Consider the following 22,716-nt stretch of genomic DNA (forward strand, 5'->3'; position numbering starts at 1 on the left):
ATGAGTAACTTCTAGCAATAGTGCTTTTGCCTTCAGGGGACTAAAATGTAGCACTCCACCAGCTATCACCCTTAATTTGATGGACAAACCGAGGTGGTGAATAGATTTATGAGGCCTATTTGCATTGCTTCGCTGGAGAGCAGCCACGACAATGGGTCCGTTGATTTCCTTGGGCAGAATCTTGGTACAACACTTCTTACCGATTGGCAATGGGTATGGCGGCAGTCAACGCTCTGTATGGTCAAGAATCCCCTGTTATTCACCCCTATGAGAAGGGATCTACTTCAATCACCTTTGTAGAAGAACAACTGTTAGCATGAGATGAAGTGTTGTGAACCCTCAAGGCCAACCTCTTAGAGGCCCAAGAATACATGAAAGTTACATTGCCTGTTAACTTCCAAGTAGGTGAACTGGTCTACCTCAAGCTGCAGCCCTATAGGTAGCATACAATAGTTTGAAGAAGATGGCATAAGTTGGCTCCCAGGTTCTATGACCCATACGAGATCTTAGAGAAGATTGGGACAGTGGCCTACCATTAGGATCTAACAGTAGGCTCCAAGCTCCACCTATTATTCCATGTCTCACTACTCAAGAAACACATAGGGCCCAACACTCCTTCCACCACTGCTTTACCAAGTTACTCAGAAGATGGTGGGCTCATCATAGAGCCAATGAAGATTGTTAACTTTTGCTATGGTAAATTAGGGAAGAAAATAATCCTGGAAGCCTTGGTGGTCTAGTTTGGTCTCCCGCCTGATGATGCCATGTGGGAGCCATATGAGCTCTTCACAAAGTATCATCATCTTGACCTTGACGATAAGGCCAGTCTCTAGGGTGGGGGAGTTGTTAGAATTGGAGGCCCACGACTAGTGACAGGGCGTAATCCAGTAAGCTAGAGCTGGGCCCATGATAGCAGCAAGCCCATTGAATCTTGAGGAGGACCCATGCGGCTGAGAGCATCTATCAAGAACGTTTACATAAGAAAACTATGACATTAAGGTCTGCCTTAAGCAAGTAGTTATACATATCAGCAAGTTAGGTATGATTTGTCAGACCTTGTATAAAGGAACAGTGAATATCGAATGAAGGCAGAGTTGAACCCTCTTCTTCTTCTTCTTCTCCATAGGAGGCTGTGCTCCCTCAAAGAAGTATCAATGTTGGGCAATAACTTAACAATATTGAGAGGAGGACTTTAAAGGATAGAGTGAAATTAGTCAATGCAGTGAAGCAACTAATCTCAGATAAGGCGGACTTTGGGTTGTAGTGTGATGGTGGAGATTGCATGGTGATGAGGGCATTTCAAGTTTTTTGTTTTTTTGGTTGTAGTGTGATCTGTGATGGTGGAGACTGCATGGCAATGGAGACAGTGACATGTGATAATGAAAATGGCTTCCCCCACCCAAAAAAGAACTTGAAATCCCCTCCCATTCCTGTACTTCTAAAATCAAAATCTTAAGTTTTCTTTTTGATTTTTCTCTTGAAGTGATCCAGGTGGTTCATAGTATTTTAGCTGTTTCATTACTGTTACTTGTATTGCATTAATCCAAATGTCAAATTGAGTACTTGACTACTTCAATTTGGAATTTGGAATGCTCCAGTGCCTTTTCTATTTAAATAAAAAATTTATTACAAAAGAAAAATCTTTCAGATCAGACCTTGCTGATGGTTCAGGGGAAAAATAGGAGTTGTGGTTCTTTTCTCATTGTTCACCCTAAAACTAAAAAATTTAATTTGGTAAGTTAAACAGTCCAAGCCAAGCCAGGATTAAGCAACAAGTGCCTCAAACTGAAGGTCTATTTGAGCACCCTACGTTGTGCTTGGATCAGTTGGGCTAGTGTTCACTCTTCTGCACTTGGTTTTGGGCTTGGGTTGGCTCTGGTTAGACCCAATTTACTTAAACCACAACATATGTTCTTTTGCAAGCAATCTATTGTTGTTACTTACAAAAACACATATATGTTCACTTTCTGTAGATTAACTATGTAGTGTAACTATTTGTAAGAAAAAGGAAATGCTGTATATTTTTTCCTTGACATCTTTCTGTTATGCTCAGGTGACATTCACGGACAATATTCTGATCTTCTAAGGCTTTTTGAGTATGGTGGATTACCTCCTCAAGCCAATTACTTGTTCTTGGGGGATTATGTTGACCGGGGAAAACAAAGCCTGGAGACAATATGCCTTCTCCTTGCATATAAAATAAAATATCCAGAAAACTTTTTTCTCCTGAGGGGTAATCATGAATGTGCTTCCATAAACCGCATATATGGATTTTATGATGAATGTAAGCGAAGATTCAATGTCAAACTGTGGAGAGTGTTCACAGACTGTTTTAACTGCCTACCTGTTGCTGCTTTAATTGATGAGAAGATTCTCTGCATGCATGGAGGACTTTCTCCAGACCTTCATAATTTGGATCAAATACGAAATTTACAACGGCCAACAGATGTCCCAGACACTGGGTTACTCTGCGATCTTCTATGGTCTGACCCCAGTAAGGATATTCAAGGGTGGGGGATGAATGATAGAGGAGTTTCATATACTTTTGGTGCTGATAAGGTTTCGGAGTTTCTTGAAAAGCATGATCTGGATCTAGTTTGTCGTGCTCACCAGGTTTACATTGCCATTTTAGTTATGAGTCATCTTTTAGAATCAAAGCAATTATAACTTTTCAACTAATTAGTGCTTTGATGGTGTCAGGTTGTGGAAGATGGATATGAGTTCTTTGCTAACAGGCAACTTGTAACACTTTTTTCAGCACCTAATTACTGTGGGGAATTTGATAATTCAGGTGCCATGATGAGTGTGGATGAGACACTAATGTGCTCTTTCCAAATACTAAAGCCTGCAGAAAAGAAAGCAAGGTTCAACTTTGGGAGCACAACTACATCTAAGCCTGGTACTCTGGCAGGAGTCAAGGTAAATTCAACTTTTGTTACTCCAAAGAAGTGAAATATTGTATGCGATGGGCAGGATGGGAATAGTTGGAGCTCAGGAGGATCTGTCTTTTGTCTGTGACCTAAACCTCCTCAAACCTAGGGGATCTATTTGACCAGTAATTTTAATAATACCAATTGATATGACCATCTAGGCTGGTGAAGTTTTGAGGCAATAACAGAGTTATGATGCTCTTAGGTATTACTGGTGCATGCGATGAGCCTAAAATCATTGGCTGGTATGCCTTGATAATCTTTAAACTTTTGATCATTTATGAAGTAAATCATATAATTGTTGATCTTCAGAAAGTGTATTGTCAATTGAGAACATTCTGCCACACAATTCCCTATAAGAATCGATAATTTCTACAATGATATGACAAGACCTAAATGCTTTATGGTCAGAATTTGTGTTTGAATTAATTGCACATAACATACTATCACGTTCATCTTGTTCGTAAAATGACTTCTCATAAATCATAATACAGAAGAGAAGCTTCATTCCATTTGTAAAATAGGTCTTAATGTAGACTGTAGTAGTTCTGCATATTTAGTGTATCTGTAGATTTACTTGTGATATATTATTGCACATATTATAATGTTATTTTAGCAATCTTGAGAATATGACTGTATTCCTTGTAAGGTATATTCAATTGTTTGCAACCTTATACTAGAGATTCTTGCAAATTTTCTTTTTCTGAAGTATTAGTATATTATCTTTTTCTGAACCTTCAGTGAAGACAATTTCTAAATTTTTCAAAGTGTTTTAAAAGAGGTATTAGGACTTGTGCCTTAAGCAAAGCTCAAGGAAAACACCTTGGTGCACAACCTTAGAGGTTCAAAATACAATTGACATTATGTTAGAGGTGTATTCCTCAATGCCATGGAAATTTGATTGTTAAAGCACTGCAATGAGGAATTATTCTTCCTTTCTTCTTGCTTTTAATTTCTTGGTTCCTATTTATTATTTTTGACGTATTTTGGAGTTTCTAAACTTTTTATGACTTTATTATTCATGGATGGAAAACATGATGTGTATTACCTTTTGATATTGATATGATGATTGGACTTTCTTTGTTTTTGAGTGTGTTAACTTGTTTTGGAGTTGAAGCAAAGCATGCACTGTCAATTAGTTTCCAGAATGATTAGGGACATCTTCAAGTAGTCCCTTGGTCAACTCTTGGATAATCCCTATTTCATATAAAAATATTTGACTTTGACATTTAATTTTATATAATTATCCTATTTTCTAGTAGTTTTTTTTTTTTTTGAAAAATGACCATTTTTTGTTTACAATTTTGGGCAATTCTAACCAGATAGCAGTGAAAGACTATCCATAGGTCCAGTGTCAAGTTTGGTTTTTGAAACTTTTTTTCCTAGTTTGACCAGTAACTGAAAGTTTTATTATAAAACAGAAAGAACGTAATATTTATAAAATGCCACTGTATCTCTAAACACGGTCTGTTCAATGCCCCCTTCCTTTCTTCTATTTGCTTTACTTTTGCATTACATTTGAGCCCAAAATAGATGCTTCCTCTGAACCCCTGCTTAGCCAATGTGTCAGCTAAGCGATTTCCTTTAGCCAAGTAACAGTAGCTTCTGACTCTCCCATCAACTGTTTTATCTCCCTTGTCACAAATCTGTGCTGCCAAATACGTGGATTATCACCTTTTTAGTTTTAACCATCCCAGCACCACTTTTCAGTCCTTGACTATTAAGTTTTTGACGCCTAAGCTTCTGCCAGGATAGTTGGGCCCCATCTGCACATCAAAGGATTAAACTGAATTTTGATGGGACTTCACTTGATAATCTGGGAGACCATCAGATGTAGGGGGATCTTTAAGGGATGGAGGAGGAAGAATCTTTGCTTTATACTCAGGGTCAATAGGATGGGAGACTTGCTAAGAGGTGATGGGCCTCCTTTAAGGCTTGAGATTGGCTAAGCAATTGGACTTCCAACAGATTGAAGTGGAGGGGGACACCGGATTGGTGATTGGATGGATGGAAGCAGATTATTTAGGAATCTGGACCCACAGACAACCCATGAGGGAAATCAGGTATCTAACAAGGGAGTTGGTGTAAACGTTAGATGGATTATAAGATCAGCTAATTGTTTGGTTGACATTTTAGCCAAACAAGGGATATCTAGGAAAGAACTATTTTGGGCTGCATTGTAACTGTGGATTTCTATGCGGGGTCAGCACTCCTTAAATTGGGTGCTTGACATTTGTACATGGCTACAAGCTTTTATTAACGGTCCCTTCTCATCTCTAATGCCCCACCTGAAGGTCCCTGGTTTCTGATGCTACACCCATCAAAATTCAGTTTTAACTGGAGACCCCCTGCTGAAGTCCAACAAGCTTGACTGCTTTTTCTAGCAACCATAAATTAACGACCCATACTGTCATAATGTCATCCATGGAAAATGGAGCAAATAGGTCTATACTCTATAGTTTTGATCCAGTGGATCACCTTGGTTGCGTAATTTCCTATAGTTCTATTTGGTTCTTGCCTTTCCTTTGAAAATGCTCCCATTCCTCTTCTTCCATAGAATCCTCAGTATAGCATCCTAGTACACTTCCACGATATCTTACCCCTCCTAAGCAACAAGGATGAGCTGAAAAGTCCTGCCACATTATTTGGAGATCACCTGAATCCCAAAAGAGAACCAAACCTAACCCAAATGCTGGAGGCAAATTGACAGGAGATTAATAAATGAAAAACAGTCTCACCACTTGCCAAATAAAGAGGGCCTGAGAAGAGACACCAATTATGCCTTCTCCAAATTATCACAAGTGTTCATTATCAAATGGAAAATCTCCCAACAAAAGCCCTAATTTTAGGAGGCACCGGCCAACTCAAAATTTATTTCTCTGGGAATGGCTGCAATGTGTCAGGATACGGTAAAAGGGTATGGAAGGAGGTGTGTGAAGAAAAATCGAGTGGTAGGCCACCCAAATTTAGCGATCTTGATGGGAACAATTTAGAATAACCCCTTCAAGAACATTCTGAAGCAATAGAGCCTCAGGTGTTTCAATATCCTTAATACCCCTCTTGAAGCCAAAGTACCAGCTGAGGCCACCCAGAAATCTTCTTTGTTAATGAGACTAAAGATAAATACTGAGGCAATTTCTTGCATTTGTTAAGTTTTTCTGTTCATTTAATAGTTGATTGTATTGTCTCACCTTTGAAAGGGAAAAAAAGACATGCCTCTGGTCATAATTTTATAAATTGAATCATGTATTCATTTTTGAGATGCAATATGGGTCAAAATTTTGAGACTGTTCAATGTTGAATAGGTTTATAGTTGCTAAAAAAATGTTGAATAGGTTGAAACTTGAAAGGTATTCCAGTACAAAATGACACGAGTGCACACAAGGGATTCTGAATGTGTCTTTTAACTCCATCATCATTCATCAATATCCTTTACAATGTCTTGAAATTATTAGCCTTTCTTTTAGATAATGTAAGTAAATTCTTACCAATTTGAATTATATATTGTTAACCTAATTTGGTTGGTGGAAACTAATGTGGAGAATTTGCAGTATAGGTGCTAATTCTGTGCTTGTGTTACAGTTATGCTGGAGGAAATATACTTCTTCGGAAATAGATAATAATTCATGTGGCATCAGTACTTTCCTACTAGATAATCGCATGCAACTGATATTTGTAAATTAGACACTTAAAATTTTTGGAACCTGCATTTGCAATTCCGCTGCACAATACAAGTTTATATGGAAAACAAAAAACCAGCTGCATATCTAAAAACCAACTTGCCTAGTCGCCTTGACAACTCTGCCTGGATATATCAACTCCTTACATATACTTAGAATATAAACACTTGCATACATATATTTTGATAGTTATGCAAACTTAAACACACATGCATATGCATCTACACATATTTACATGCATGCGGTATGTATATCTCCCAGTGTTAAAACACAGTTGTCCTATAGCCTATGTTAACCTATGTCAACTGTAATATGTGGAAGAACTGACATTTTTTTTGAGAGAAGGTGAAGTATAACTATATTAATTATCAAAAGAGGCATCATGTATACAGGGACTATACAAAACTGCTCTTTCAGTACTATACCCCCATACCCTGCTTTAAAAAATATTATCATTTTCAAAAAAGGAATTAAAACCTATATTTTTGAACAATTTGTGTGTAAAAATGGTTTATTTTGAAACAGATGTCTGTGGACCAGGTTTAATGGTAAACCTGCATTGACTAACCCTATTGGATCAGGTTTGTGGCTTTGTGCCAATCTTAACCGGGTTTCTGATTGGGCTCAGATTGACACCGACCTGTTGATATAGTGGTATTGAAAACATTGTAAATATAGCCTTCACTAAGAACTGGGGTAATGTTCACGGGATGGGGTGGGTCGGTTTTGGGAATCCTATTTCATTGGTTGGGTTAGGTCTGGTTTGGGTCAGAGTGATTTTGAGTCAGGTTGGGTTGAGTCAGTTCCATACTGAGCCTGATTCTGTTGACATCCAAGTCTAAATGCTATATGAATATAGGCGAATGATGGAATGGTCACATGTAGGATGCATATTATGATTGGGCAATTCAGCAGGTCTATCCATTTTTGGTATTTCATGCATTTCAGATAAGATTCACTGTCTAGGAATACTCAGATTATAATTTATTAAAAAACATTGCTTTTTCTGTACTTGTCATATTGTGCTAGACTGGTCCACATGCTGTCTATTAAATTTCATAAACCATTATGTTCAGATATATATAAAAAATGTACAACCAGAACCATGGGAGAAAAAGCAGCTAGATGTGGTTTTACCTTAGTTTGTAGTCTAGTACACATTACAGGTTTACTTTCAAAAGGATACAAACTGGATTGATCCTGTTGCTATTATAATGTGTTTTCATAGGAAGGCTAGATCCAAATCTAAACATATCCACATTTGTCATAGAATTCTGTATTTAAAGAACTGAGAAAAAAAACAATGTGAGTTCTATACTTTCAAATACAGATGTTTCTGAACCTTGGCAGGTAACAAGGTGGCGGAACATTTGGCCCCCAATCACCACCTAATATGAAAAACATGTTTTGAAATGAATGTTTTTAACTTCAGCTTCAACATAAACACTTAAAAATTGTGGAGTTTGAATCTAGGATATAACTATACAAAATGATGGAATAAACTATATACACCTTCAATTCATTGTATAACGATTATCTGTAGAATATGGCTAATAAAGGGGTTGAACAAATGTATGTTTCTTTAACATTTTGTTTTGGCCCCGCCCTCTCTCTGAAATCTTGGAAAGGGCCTTTCCATTTTCTTTGTTGTTTCCATAGGACTGCTTGGGTGGTGTACCACAATTTACATCCCACTAAATGGAACATGCATGGTGTGGCCCATTGCATAAATTCCCTGGTGAGAATCGTGAGATGCATCTGTTGTGGTCATACTGCATAGTTGTATATTCTATGTAATTTAATATTTAGAGATTTTCTTGGAAAAATTTCATATTATGATCAAATTTTTGAATTTCATGTGTTATGAATGTCACATGTTGGTTCAAACAACTATGTGCCCGTTTGGGGCTGACATTGAAAGCCTCTAAGCAATGTTTGGTAAAAAGTATTCAGAGAGCCAAATTTGGTTACATGGTTCTCTGGACAAGCCTCTTCAGTAGCTTCATTGTTTTTTCTTTTTTTTTTTCAATCAGAAGTCTAAAACTGGTGTAAACAACAATTGAATTTTAATGCATTTTGACATATTGTTCTGCATGTGTGTCACAATTACATATGCTATTACTGTGTTCTTTAGATTCCTTTTCAAATTTATGATGATGATGATCGACATCATCAACTCACCCATGCCTTATCCCAACTTATGGGGTTGACTACATGAATCTTGTTTCTCCAATCTGTTCTATTTAACGTCATTTCCACTGGTAAAATAGTTAATTCTGTTAAGACAGTTAATCTGTTCTTAAAGGCATAATACTGGGAGGTCTTTGAGCCTTTGACCAATCGAACCCCCCGTGAATTTTGACAAGAACCTTCCAGATTGGCTACCAGTTTTATGTGCTGGTTCAATGGCTATAAGTTTTTCCAGCATGATGTCTTTCCAGCATTGTAGCCAAACTCTTTTTTGAAATGAACATGACTGCGGTCCTGTTTGAGAACACTTAAAAGAAGTAAAACAAGTACTTCTTTTAAGACATGGGACCACACATTAAGTGGTTTATAAGTACTTATGGGTGTTTGGTAAAAAAGTGAAAGTACCTTGAAAAAGTGACTTCAAGTTGGCTTTTTTAAAACTTTTTGAAGAAGTACTCCAAAAAATTAGGACGAACCAGTCCCTGATAAATTTCTATAATGCCTAAAATACCCCCGCGCCCAAAAATCATTGTTCATCATCTTCTTCCCTGATTTGTCCCCACTCCCCAATCTGATGCATCACGGCTTCAACTTTGTCATCTTCCTTCCGCCCCTCCCTTGCCAGTCAATCTGGCTTTGGATTCATGTTTACCTGTTTACTTCGTATGAATTGCAGAGCCCCTTCTAGATTTGGGTCTCTGAGTTTCAACGGTTTAAATGATCTTGCAATTTGCTTTTGCGAGCTGGGTTGTCTCGCGTCTTGTTTGGGTTTCACCTTCTGTTTATCCTCGTAAGATTGATAGAATTGGGGTTAGGAGTGGAGGTGGAAATGTAAGGAATTCCCGGTTAATTGGGTGCTGTGGGAAAAAATTATTTCTTGGAATCGTCTCCAGTAAGGTTTCTCGAAGAAGATGGATTTGTAGAGCATGTATGCTTCCTTCAACCGATGGTCGAAATCCGAATCTGAGTATTGAGTTTTGCAATTCAGCAAGGCGGGGTGCAAAAGTCTTGGTTGCTAAGCAATTTGCAGATGAATTAGACCATGGAGAACTTGCTCCGGAGCATATTCAAATGGCGTCTAGTTTTACTATCTTCCAGGAAGATCCTATGGTCGATAAACTCACGACTCATCTGGGAGTAATCCACCCCATTCCCTCTCCTCCAATCAGTAGGAATGTGGTGGGTCTTTTTGTCTTCTTTTTTCTTTGTTGGGGTTGTCTTTGATAAGCTGTGGACATCAAGGAATAGAAATAAACAAGAGCCTTGATGCTCGGACTGGTATTTGACCACAGGTGCCTACAAGCTTTTCTTTGTTTCTCGAGAAGGATTTACAAAGAAAAGAGTCCCTGAAATGGGTGAACATGGTTCTCGGAATACTGTGGAAGGTGTACAGATCTGGTATTGAGGATTGGATCATTGGGTTGCTTCAGCCGGTCATTGATAATCTGAAGAAACCCAATTGGATCATTGGGTTGTGTCAGCTTGGAGACTTGTTCTCTGTCATCTTCCCCTATTATTATTATTATTATTATGTATGAGTGAAGTAAGGGCTAAAATTGTCATTTGTGTCAATGTAAGTACTTATGGGGAAAGTAGCTTACCAAACATTCCCACCGCAATAAGTACTTAAAAACAAATAAGTGATTTGAAAAGTGGGTTACCAAATAGCCTTAAGTGGTTGTTAAAATGAGTATTTTTTAGAAGTACTTGTGAAAACAAGACTTGCATGTATTTGGTTGTCCAAAAAGAGTGATAGATTGTGAGAAAATGCTAAAATTTTCTTAAGAAAATCTAAAATAACCTATCAGTTTTCCTTTAGAAAGTGGGTGGGACACAGCAAGAATTTTTTTTTATTCGAAGCTAAATCTATGATGCCAGGAAGGCATGATACTGAAAGAACTTTGACCATCAAATTCAAAACCCTCCCATGAATTTTGGTGAGTACCTCTTGATTTATTACTATTATAATACCAGTTGATTGGTTATAAGTTTTTCCATTATCATGTCTTCCAGTACCATAGTCGTGACCCATTATTTGAATAGCTTTCTTTTTAAATGGTAGTTATTTCCTTTCCAAAACTATCTGAAAAGTGAATGTAAACAGCAAAAATGGGTGGATGGGTCTCACTGTTAACTTTTTTGTTAAAAAAAAATCCTTTAAGTGATTCGTCACCTAATTCTTTGGATTGCTGTCATATAACAGGGGGACCCTGACTTGTCATTTAAAAGTATTGTTAATTTTTACTTTTACCCCATATTTGATGGGAAATGTGATATATTTTACTGGCAGGCTCTCTTTGTAACATAGATGTTCTCTTGCAGTCATTCCTTGGTGCTAAAGTGTGAGAAGTTGGTATACATGAAGGAGATGCCAGAGGTTACTGCAATGCTAATCAAAGAATGAATGTTCACTCCTGTCCAATGCAGGGAAAGGGTATAGAGGGGAGTACTTTAATCTCTGAAAGATGTAAAACCAATTTTTCCCCTTAGCATAATGTTGCCCTTGATCCCCTCCTTGTGCACTATTATCTTTTACTGGTGCTACCAATGATTAGCTTGTGAACTTATTTAGTGTTACTTGTCTCTGCTTTGGACCATTGCAGGATGTCTTTTGTAACACCTAAATACTCTCAGGCCCCCAATGGCAAAAGAAGTGAGAACCAAAAGTTTTTTCCATTAAAACACTTCATTTATGACTCGGAATCTTATCAAAGCCGTGTCTACTACAATCAGAATAAGCTGATGTTGCAGGATTAGACCTTGTTTTTGTGTCGAACGTGTACTTATTACTGCCAGTGCCGAGTGCAGCATCATGTGCACTTGTGCTTCATTGGGAATATCGTTAACTGATATTTTTCCGTAAGGCTCAGTTTGGAAGGAGTATAAATATAAATATGTACATTACAAATATATACAAAATATAAAGTTTTGTATTCCTTCCAAACTAAGCCTAAAAGAGTGCAAATATAAGGTTCATCATCTTTTGCGCTGAACATTTTCTTTTTACACTCTTCCCACACTGAGCCTTACGGCCCTTACTGGAGAGAACCAATAAACCATATGATGGAAACCCGTAGGAGGGGCTGCCTCAAGCACATTGTTAAAAGGGTTTCTGTGGAGAATCAATCCATGAAAGAAATGCAGGTCGAACTAATGTATTCTAGTAAACCCACTGAATAGATCTTTAGAACCCCAAATTGCACTGGGCAACAAAATGTCAATGGTTCCCTTCTGGAGCAAAGGCATCATGCTTAAGCAACAAATTAAAATGAAAAAAAAAGGGTTAACAATGTTAAAGGTTAAAACTTCTATAATATGACCATGACCTTTCATTTGATCAACATTTCTTGAAAGTGGGCTGGTTGTCAAAATTGTAAAATGCCCTTGAATGCATCTTGACGTCTTGGCATTTCATCCCTACTTCCTCGCCAATCCCCCACCCACCAGCATTACTTCTAGGGCCGTCGTTACAGCAGATGTCATGAATTGGCAGGTGACGGCTTGGTTTTAGGACTTTGGATCACCTGACGGCAAAACACCCTACCTACTATCTTGATCTGACACCGCGTATCTCACTATAAAATTGGGGCCCACCAAAGATATGTGGTGTCAAATGTTGTTTGAAGGCTGTTGGAACATATTTTGTTGGCAGGGTGATCCGTAGTCGGTTTTAGAGGGAACACCTGTGCCTGTGCGGTGATGGAGAACTCTTGGTGTCCTCGTCTAAAATGGAACACTTCCAGTCTCAGACTCCAGTTATATTGAAATATGAAAATTAGGCACTTGGTACAGAAATCCTGAAACCACCCCCTCTTTTAAATGGCTCCGTTTCAGTTTTAGTTTTAGATGATGAATCTGTGTTCTTAAACGCAATGAAGAGCCAATATGAAATCATTTCATTCCACCAGGAATCTTATAGACGTGTTCATTCGTCTACCATCAGCAACAAATTCAACGATTACTGCACTCTCCCGATGAAAGTGACGATGCTTACAAATCTCGTAAGTAGTTGACTTTGCAGTTTTTGCTGTGCCTTGCACGCTTCTACGTGGCTCTCGAAAGATTTGGGCTACTGAATTCAATATTTCCATGATCAAATTCTTTCCATCAAAGCCTAATCAACTGCTCTTGTTCTGTTGCTACATACGTCGGTCTGTGTACATACATGTGTTTAATCTCTGATTCTTTGCCATCCTAATCCGTAAATGGGTTTTGAACGTCGGTTGAGTTGATTGTCGATTTCAGGGATAGCGATGTCGGTTCACAGAGACTATGGGCTTTTAGGTCCATCCCCATAAAAGGCCAAAGCATGCACTGAGGTGACAATTCCTATGGGTGCAAGTGCAAGTCGGGCGGGTTGGGATGGGTTTAAGGTCAAACCAGGCCCAATCCTAAAAATTGGGTTTAGGCCCATGATTAGACTGAGCCCGTAGTCAAGCCTGATCTTTCCAAATTCCAATCCAGATTCAGCGCGAACTTAAAATTGACATACTTGGGTTAGGCTTGGGTTTGTTAATTGGGCTTAAGTGGCCTTGTTAGTTGTTGGGCCTAATGTTCTAAGAAGTTGTACAACCTATTCAGTATCACTAATTTAAGCCTTTGAATAGGATTTTTGTTTTTTGCAAATAAGCATGTATGTATATGTATACGAGTGTGCGTGTGTGTGTGTCTATGTATGCATGAATATACATGTATGCATATATGTATCACTACATGTATATATGCAGTTGTGCCAGACTTTGGTTATCTAGTGGCTAGGCCCGAGTCCAGACTAAAAAAGTAGAAAAGCCCATATTTTAGGGCCCAGATCCATCCCATGCAAAAATGCAGACTGAGTTGGTCCAGGCTTTGGTTGGCCCGCCCAAGTTGCACCCCAATTCCAAACTCCACAGTCTACAGTCCGTTCTAGACCCACTAAATCAATCAATATGGTAATGTACATTCTTGTTCTCATCAATCTAAGGATTCCATTCGATAACTTGAATCCTTCTTTTTGCCTCTAAACGTATTTGCTGCATGGCAAGCTAGGAAGTAAGAACACTGGAGTCATGCATGTTAACTAGTCCAGCCACTCTCCTACTCGAACTCAGCGCCTCAGCCCATGGTGTACTAGGTATAGAGATAAAGACGGCCCAGGAAATGGTCCAATTTAAGATGACCCCACAGGAAATGGGCTTAACACCCATAAAACCCAGAAAAAAAAGCACCCAATACTTTATTTTAGTTTACCAGATTCAAAATATTGAATAATGGTTACCTGTCTACCGTAGCCCTATTCCTCTGTCACAAGTTTCCATAAGAACTTTCCCTGAACTTTCTGCTTCTCACTTATTTACTATCAAACCAAACACAGCCAAAGGGTTAAGGGTGGAAACGTGACACAAGAGTTTCCAACATCTTTCGGATTGACTTGGACTGATGGTTTCTGAATTGCCAAAGGTGTAATGTACGACTGTCAAGGGATTGGACTGTGCTTACATCTTTTTTGAGTAAAAGAGAATTCACATAGAAAATGTTTATGACTGATACGTTCAGCCAATTACTTTTGATTGCTTCTCCTCTGTTATTCCCATCGCCTCACGGTTTTCCATTTGTGGAGCCAAAGACTTTTGGACGCTTTTGCCAAGTCTTCGCTTACTGTTGCGGAAGCAGGCTTTCAACTTTAGGAACTCATTGATTTCACTCACTGATGTGACTTTGGACAGTCTCATTCTTTTGATAAAGGGTGACAATTCAGAACAAAGTGTTAGAACCATGGTTTAAAGTATAGATACGTACACAGTGAGTGATATTGTTGTAAGGAGTCTGAAAAACATATATATAATTAATGATTTAAAAACAATTTTGCTTGCTTTGTTGGTACCGAGTTTGAGATTTTGAATGGCTGGCTGAGAATTTCAATTTGTATTCCTGAGACAATGATAGAGAAGGGGTCGTTCCAAGTTGAAATCGGTTGTATTCCTGAATGTTCAAAAGGTTTTCCAAATTTCCAATTAGATGTTGATTATCAACTGATGGGGCTCAGTTGGTATTGTTGCAGGTTTGTTCCAGTGGAGACTTGGAATTGAATTACACTGCCACTAGGGGTTGGGAGGTAATCGGTACAAGAAAACGATGTTGATCGTTGACCACCCATGCCTGGTTCCTAGAAATTAATGGATTGATTTAGCTGGAGAGATGAAGCCTCACAAAATATGAATAATAGGTATGATTCCTAAATAATTTGATATTTCAATTTGTATTAAATTTAGGAGTATAACTTAGACCAGTTGTCTAAACCCGATTCCTGAAATTGAAGTTCGAGTTAGGGTTGAAAAATATGAACTCAATCCAATCCAAAATGCAAGCTGCAAATTAACTTGTTGGTAAGTCTCGCTGGTACTGATTGTAGTGGTGACTTGGAATTGAATTTCACCTAAATGTTTGCTTCATTTAAGTTGTAATTATGAGTGATTGAAATCTATATATTGCAGTCACATGTGTCTCAGTTGGTAGTCTCTCTGACTTATAACAATTAGGGGAAATTATAAAAAACTGAAAAATCAAAAAGTCAAATTGAATCAATGAACCCGAAACAAGAATTCTGGTTAACCAAACCAGTTGATTTAGTTTGATTTTCTATTTTTGACAAACTGAAGGTATTGATTTGGTTTTGGTTAATCAATATAAAAAATTAATGATTAATTGAACCGACTGGTATACATATGTTTATAAATATTATATATATTTGTATGTATTATATATGTTTTTCATATATATATATATATATAGATTATTTGTAAATATATATTTATAATATATAATATAATATATTATATGTATTTTTAATATTTCTCAATAGATTAATTGATTGACTTTGATTTAATTTTGATTTATGGTTTTCCCAAAATCCATGATATCGGTTCGGTTTAAAAAATAGGCTCACCTCTAACAACGATCCAATCCGCTTGTTAGATTTTAACTTGTAACGGATGCAACTCTAAAATCTAAGACAAAAACATCATCTGCCTATGACTGTGACTGTGATTATCACAACCCCACCAAATGGTCCAGTGTTGGGTTGATTGATTAAGAGTGTTGGGTTGATTGATTAAGAATGGATTGAAGCATGGTAAAACGAAAACGCGTCTGAAAAACGACGCAATCCAAAACAATTTGCCTGTCATTATCAGGAATAAAATAGGTCGAATCTCTCCTCACAACATAAGAAATCGTCCCAACAGTTCTAACATGATCTGTATCCGCACTCCCTGTACGCGTTTTTATGTTGGAAGGAAGGAGATATCAACTCGGACTGAAGTAGTGACGGGATCTATTCCTTACAAATGGGCGCCTCACAGGTATATTCACTGTGCATCGAGAACATGCATGTGACGCATGTTCTCGGATATGCGTGTAAGGCGCCAGGTGTGAAAGCAGATCCTCTTCCCTTCTCTGTTGTTCCGTAGAGGGGCAGTAAAGGCACACTAGCAGGAGTACAGGAATCTTCAACATGTCAACACGCAAATTGGGGCCTACCATGTCTGGCCCATACCTATTTATTTCCACTTGCTACGTACTAAGAAATAATCATGGCCCGGACCCGGACCATGCCTAGCCAAGCTTCAGCATTGGGCCGGGATGGGTAAAGCGGGTCTGAGCCAGAAATGAACAACCTTAATCTCACCATACCATCACTTTTTTTTTTTTTAGTGCCGTTAGTAGCAGGGCTCGAAACTGCATCTCGTCCGGACTTACCCGGTTACATGCCAACGGAGCCACCACTCAATTGGCACCAGGCCATCACTTAGGCTATGTTTGCTTTGAAGAAAAAGGTAGGGAAAGGGAGGGAAATCTTTACAAATCGTGCATGGGTTTTTCTACGTTTCCCTTCCTTTCCCTACTCTTTCCTTCAAATAAACATAGCGTTAAGGATCATAAGAGCATTCTCTCCCACCAGGCCATCACTTAAACGATCATATAGAATGGTTAATGGGGTGGTCTTTTCTTTTCTTTTTCTTTTTTCTGCTTTAAAGTTAAAAGTAAATATTTAACAAAAGGGGTGAATTTCAACCTAGGTGCAACCTTAATAATTGGGCCTAAAACTTACGCCCAAGGTCAAGTTTGAATTATCCAACCTGAGCCCAGCCTGTGATAATAAAATTTGATGCACTTGTGTTGGGCTTAGGCTCAGGCTGGGTTTGAATTGGTCAATCATCTCATACTAAAAATTGATATACATGTATGTATGTATGGTTTATTAAAAAAATTATGCATATATGTATATATACATGTACATAATTGGGTGCGTTCAGGTTGGATAATTCAAACTCGACCTTGGACGTAAGTTTTAGGCCCAATTATTAAGGTTGCACCTAGGTTGAAATTCACCCCTTTTGTTAAATATTCACTTTTAACATTAAAGCAGAAAAAAAAATTATATACATGTATATAATTGAGATAAAGTTGGGCCGGGATCAGATTGGGTTCAGACCTAGACCTAACCTGAAAATTAAAAAGACCAAAATTTTAGGTCCAGACCCCACCCGGGGATCAAAAGTCTTACCCGTGTGAAATTGTGAATTGGGTCAGTCTAGGTTCAGGTTGAACACGCCCAAGTTGCAAAAATATTTATCAATGAATCGACGACTTAACTAGGTCCATCCACATGGTCAATGGGTCCATAAATGTCCCATTCTGAACTCCAAAATGTCAGAGTTAATTTCAGACTCCAAAATGTCCCATTCTGAAGTCAATTAAAACAACCAACCAGAAATTATTATCCACTTGAAGGCAACCCATTGAATTACAACCACCAACCCATTAGCCACACCACAGTGCATGTTATGTGCTATATATGCAGCCCTCATTAATTAGCAAGATAGTCGAATTTCCAGTCGTAAAATGTTGGCCCACAAAACATAAATCCAATTGCAAATGAGGCCAACAAATAGCCCATTAACATTTTTTGAAAAGTAAACGTCGTAGATGTCATCAAGTCGAAAAAATGGACAATCTAGAAATGTCTTTTAGTACAATGAAGTGATAACTGATAACAGCTGTTGTGGCTCTTGTAGGATTATATAAGGTAGCAAATATTTACAGGATCTCTGGCATTGACTTCAACTTAATATTTTTCTTTGTTTTTGGTGTAAATTCCATCGAGTAATTCAGTGGAATTCAATGCCGATTTTTTAAAATTTCAGTACATCATGTATTATGTAAAACTCAACAGATAGAGTGATTTATACCAATTTTTGACATAAACCATATACTGAAAGCAAATGTATGAAAATACACACTGGAAATAAACTTTTTCACCGGTCCATATTTACACTGAAAATAAATGTAAAAATACAAATTGACAATGAAATTTTACGTCATTAAACGCAACCTTAACTTCGTGTTGGTTCAAGGCAGAGTTTGTCACGGTTTGGCTTCTTTCTCACCACTTTTGAGCTTACGGAATGCACACATAAAGCAATTCACGGGTGTATACTACGCTACACTTTTTTTTTTAAACTTTTTTAATTATCTCCTTCTTCATATCACATTCACAGCTTCTCTTTTAAGTTGTCAACGACTTACATACCTTTACGCAAGTCTTGGGTTACAGTACAGGTAAGGAATTATATTTTTGTCGTTATAACACAAAGGCCGAGGTTTGGATTGCTGGGTTGGACAAAGCCCATAAGGACTGCTGCAAATGGGTCCACAGTAGGTACAAAATAGTAAAAAGTGGGTTTGAACTTTCGGGCTTCACTAAAAGGACAAGCGCCCATCTCAACTCAAAATCACTGATGTGTCTCAGTTAGAGATGGTCCCATTTCAACACGTCGACTTTGCATTGGTCCTAATCTTACAAAGAAAATTGCTATTGACTTTTAGGTTTGTAGACCAAAAAAAACTGGGGCTAACCTTGGGATGTCAGTGGGTCGGGTTACATAGTAAGCCTGTCCTGGCCTGATTCCATCGGAATAGGGTCGGGTTGGGTCCGGATCTTGTGTTGGGTTTGGGTTGAGGCTGACCTCTGATAGATCTGACCCATTGATGATGTAGTTTTTTAGGTATAAAACCAAATTTCGTTCGACATATAAGGACGCGTTGGTTACATCCAAGTGAAGGAATGAGAGAGAGAGCCCATGTTTGGCCATAGAATGAGTTATCTATTTCCCTCACGGAGGAACATGACAAACACGAGGCAAGGTGAAAACCCTGAAAAGTTTCCTCCAATCAGCCATTATGACTCATTTTCAAACTTAATCCATCAAGAGTAAGAAATAGATACACAAGTACTACACATCAACAAAACAAGACAATCCAAGCAAATACAAAATCATCACATCGACGAATACAAAGATAGGGGATGTGCAAATAATCTTTTTTAATCAAATTCAGAAGTCTACGGTGTATTTGGTTGTTGTGATTGGGATGGAAAAATGAGAATATTCTAATAACACTCTCACTTTTCATGCATTTGATTGTTGCGATGGGATGCGAAAATGTGGTATGCGGTTTCTTAAAAGTTACGATGCGGGGTTGTACCACGCACTGATATAGTGTGACCCCGATGAAAAGAGAAAACATTGAGAAAAAAATATCGGACTGTCTTGACTGTGATTAGAGTGTTGGATTTTAATCTCATAAGAGATTAAATCCAATGGATTTGATTGGTCAATTACATGAGAAATTGCACTTGCACACTTGATTGAAAAATTAGTTTTTCTTTTACAAAATCCAGTTTTGAACTGGTCCCACATTGGAAAATTACAAGTTTTGTTTTTAGTATTTCAATAGGAGTTGATTTACACTCCTTAGAATTAGTGTGTGCGACGCAACGAGGCGCTTTAGAGGCACACTTTGCTCGCACTTCGCGATGGGTAGCTTTGGTTTTGGTGCATTGCTGATTGTTGATCATCGTTGACGAGATCAACGGTCACGATTCGATCGGGTGTGATCAAGAGGCACAATTCAAAGTTAACAGTCACTAACTGTTAACTACTTTTTAAACAATCACAATGTTTGAAATTGTAACTGTTCAAGGTGCATTCTCTAAACTAGTACCTACCTTTTCCTCATACATCTTTACAAATTATTTAAGGAGCATGAATCAGGCTCCAAATCACACAATTTCGAAATTCACTATCTCTCTCTCTCTCAGTCCGGTTTGTTACAATCTCATAGAAGGTTTATTTGGAGACTCTTCAACTTTGCTGGTTGCAGATTCTCGCCCAAGGCTCTATTGTATCCTAGGAACGAATTTGCTTATAACCCAACAGCAAACTCAGTAAAACTGAGTGGGGGAAAATAACGTTCTAAAGACAGTGTCTTCAGACGCGCCTTAGAGCTTCTCCTCCAAAGTTACAGTGACCCCATCTTCTCCAACAATTTTAGAACATTATTTTGCAATTGAGGCGGAAGCAAGCATGACTTCGATCGAGATGATGAACCAAGATCTTGTTTGACTAGACCAGTTCGATGGAGAAAATTTCAGCCGATGGCAAGACAAGATGATATTCTTTCTGACCACACTGAAGATATTCTATTTGTTGGACCCGAATCTGCAATCACTTCCTGAACCCACTCACTTCTGTGCTGATGACACATACTGAATGCTTTATCAGACCGGCTCTACAACTTCTACAAGGAACTTACATCTCCAAAAGAAATATGGAAGGCCTTGGAATTCAAATACAAGGTGCAAGAAACAGGTACGAATAAGTATCTTATTGCAGAATACTTTGACATCACCATGAACAACCAAAAACCCATACTAGAGCAAGTTCATGAACTACAGGTGATAGTCAATAAAATTCAATCCCTTAACATCATCATTCCTGAATCTTTCCAAGTGGGAGCAATCATTGCCAAACTTCCACCCTCTTGGAAGGATTATAGGAAGAAACTTCTACACAAGGTTGAAGAACTTACCTTGGAGCAAATTCAGCAACACCTTCGTGTTGAAGAAGAGTCTCGGTTTAAAGATAGTAGGGATAAGTCCCTGGCCGGTATGCTGAACTCTAAGGTCAATTTTGTGAAAAACGGATTGAAGAAGACTAACCCTGCATTACAAGTAAAGAAGAAGGATGTGAACTTCAAGAAGAGCAACAATAAGAAAGGATCCTGCTATGTTTGTGGAAAAAAGGGGCAATGCCCGAGTCTGCCGACATCGGAAAGGTGGAACCAAGTCTGCAAACATGGTAGAAGACAATCTCGTGGCCATGATTACTGAAGTCAACATGGCAGAATCGTCTTCTGGATGGTGGTTTGAATCAGGCGCCACAGTCCATGTTTGCAAGGAGAAGTCCTTGTTCAAGACATATGAAGAAGTGACTGATGGCCAGGAGGTACAGACGGGAAATCAAACATGTGCCAAAGTTGCTGGAAGAGGCAACGTAGAGTTGAACTTCACATCCGGAAAGACACTGACTCTCCTGAATGTTCTCCATATTCCTGATATTAGAAAGAACTTGGTCTCAGTAAATCTTGTTTGTAAGAGGGGATTCAAAGTTGCCTTTGAATCCGACAAACTAATCCTATCCAAGAATGGGATGTTTGTTGGAAATGGATATGGTTGTAATGGTATGTTCAAATTAAGTATTAATGAAGGAAAAGTTAACGCTTATATTATTGATTCTTTCTCTTTATGGTATGATAAATTAGCATACTTGAATTTTAAATCCATAAAGAACATGAGCAAACTTGGTATAATTGCTTATAATAATGAATCAACTGAAAAATGTGAAATATGTGTAAAATCTAAAATAGCTAAGAAATCTTTCCCTAGTGTTAAGAAAAATTCTTAACTTCTAGAACTAATCCATTCTAACATTTGTGAACTCAATGGTGTATTAACTAGAGGAGGTAGAGATACTTCATAACATTTATAGATGACTTTTCTAGGTACATCTATGTCTATCTTATGAGAACTAAGGATGAAGCCTTTGACATGTTTAAACTATATAAGACTGAAGTTGAAAATTAATTAGAAAAGAAAATTAAAATATTTAGAAGTGATAGGGGTGTTGAATACTTTAAAAATGAGTTTAATTCTTTCTGTGAAGAATTTGGAATAATACATCAGTGTTTTGCTTCCTATATCCCTCAACAGAATGGTCTGGCTGAAAGGAAAAATAAAACACTTACAAAAATGATAAACTGCATGTTGTTGAAAGCTAATTCACCCTTAAACCTGTGGGGGGAAGCACTCTTAACAGCTTGCCATTTACATAACAGAATTGTTTCTAGAGTTAATAATAAATGCCCATATGAATTATGGACAAGAAGAAAACCTAATTTAGCATATCTAAAAGTGTGGGGGTGCTTAGCATATTGTAGAGTTTCATATCCTAAAAGAACCAAATTAGGACTCAGAGCTAAGTATGTTTATTGGATATGCAGAACATAGCAAGGCCTATAGGCTTCTATACTTAGAGTCCAATATAATAATTGAAACTAGAGATGTTGAATTTTTTGAAAATAAAATGTGTTCTGAACCTATAGAAAATGAATCCACAGAAAATGATAGAAAAACTCAGATCTTAGTACCTGTTGATAATAATGAGACCGAAAGAAGAAATGACACAACTGTAACACCTACAATAGGACCTAGAAGAAGTCAAAGACAAAGAACAGATAAACACTTAGGTTCAGATTTTATCTCTACTCAGTCAATTGTATTTTTTGTTGAGGCTGATAGAGAGAAGATTTTAAATAAAATACCTATTGTCATAAACATTGAAAATGATCCAAAAACCTATAGTGAGGCCATGATCTCTAGAGATGCTGCCTTTTGGAAAGAAGCTATAAATGATGAAATGGATTCAATAATGTTAAATAACACATGGGTATTAGTAGATCTGCCTCCAGGATCAAAACCAATGAAATGTAAATGGGTGTTTAGAAGAAAATACAACACTGATGTAACTATACAAATT

At 37.8% G+C, this 22,716-nt stretch overlaps 1 protein-coding gene across 2 annotated transcripts in view; it reads left to right on the forward strand.

Annotated features, from left to right (window-relative positions):
- The window catches only part of LOC148864968 (serine/threonine-protein phosphatase PP1-like), a 37,090-nt gene extending 25,608 nt beyond the window's left edge, over positions 1-11,482 (forward strand). Inside the window, exons 2-5 of one of the 2 annotated variants that reach the window (XM_088977906.1) lie at positions 2,054-2,613; positions 2,701-2,919; positions 8,239-8,348; positions 11,123-11,482. In XM_088977906.1, the coding sequence (XP_088834032.1) occupies positions 2,054-2,613; positions 2,701-2,919; positions 8,239-8,340 (881 nt within the window). In that variant the 3' untranslated portion in view covers positions 8,341-8,348; positions 11,123-11,482. The remainder of the gene's footprint in view (positions 1-2,053; positions 2,614-2,700; positions 2,920-8,238; positions 8,349-11,122) is intronic. The other variant, XM_088977907.1, reaches the window with a different exon arrangement.
- The last annotated feature ends 11,234 nt before the right edge of the window (positions 11,483-22,716 follow it).

This window comes from Nelumbo lutea, chromosome 3 (genome assembly GCF_056320005.1).
Source record: "Nelumbo lutea isolate HS-2025 chromosome 3, American lotus-T2T, whole genome shotgun sequence".
Lineage (NCBI taxonomy): Eukaryota > Viridiplantae > Streptophyta > Magnoliopsida > Proteales > Nelumbonaceae > Nelumbo > Nelumbo lutea.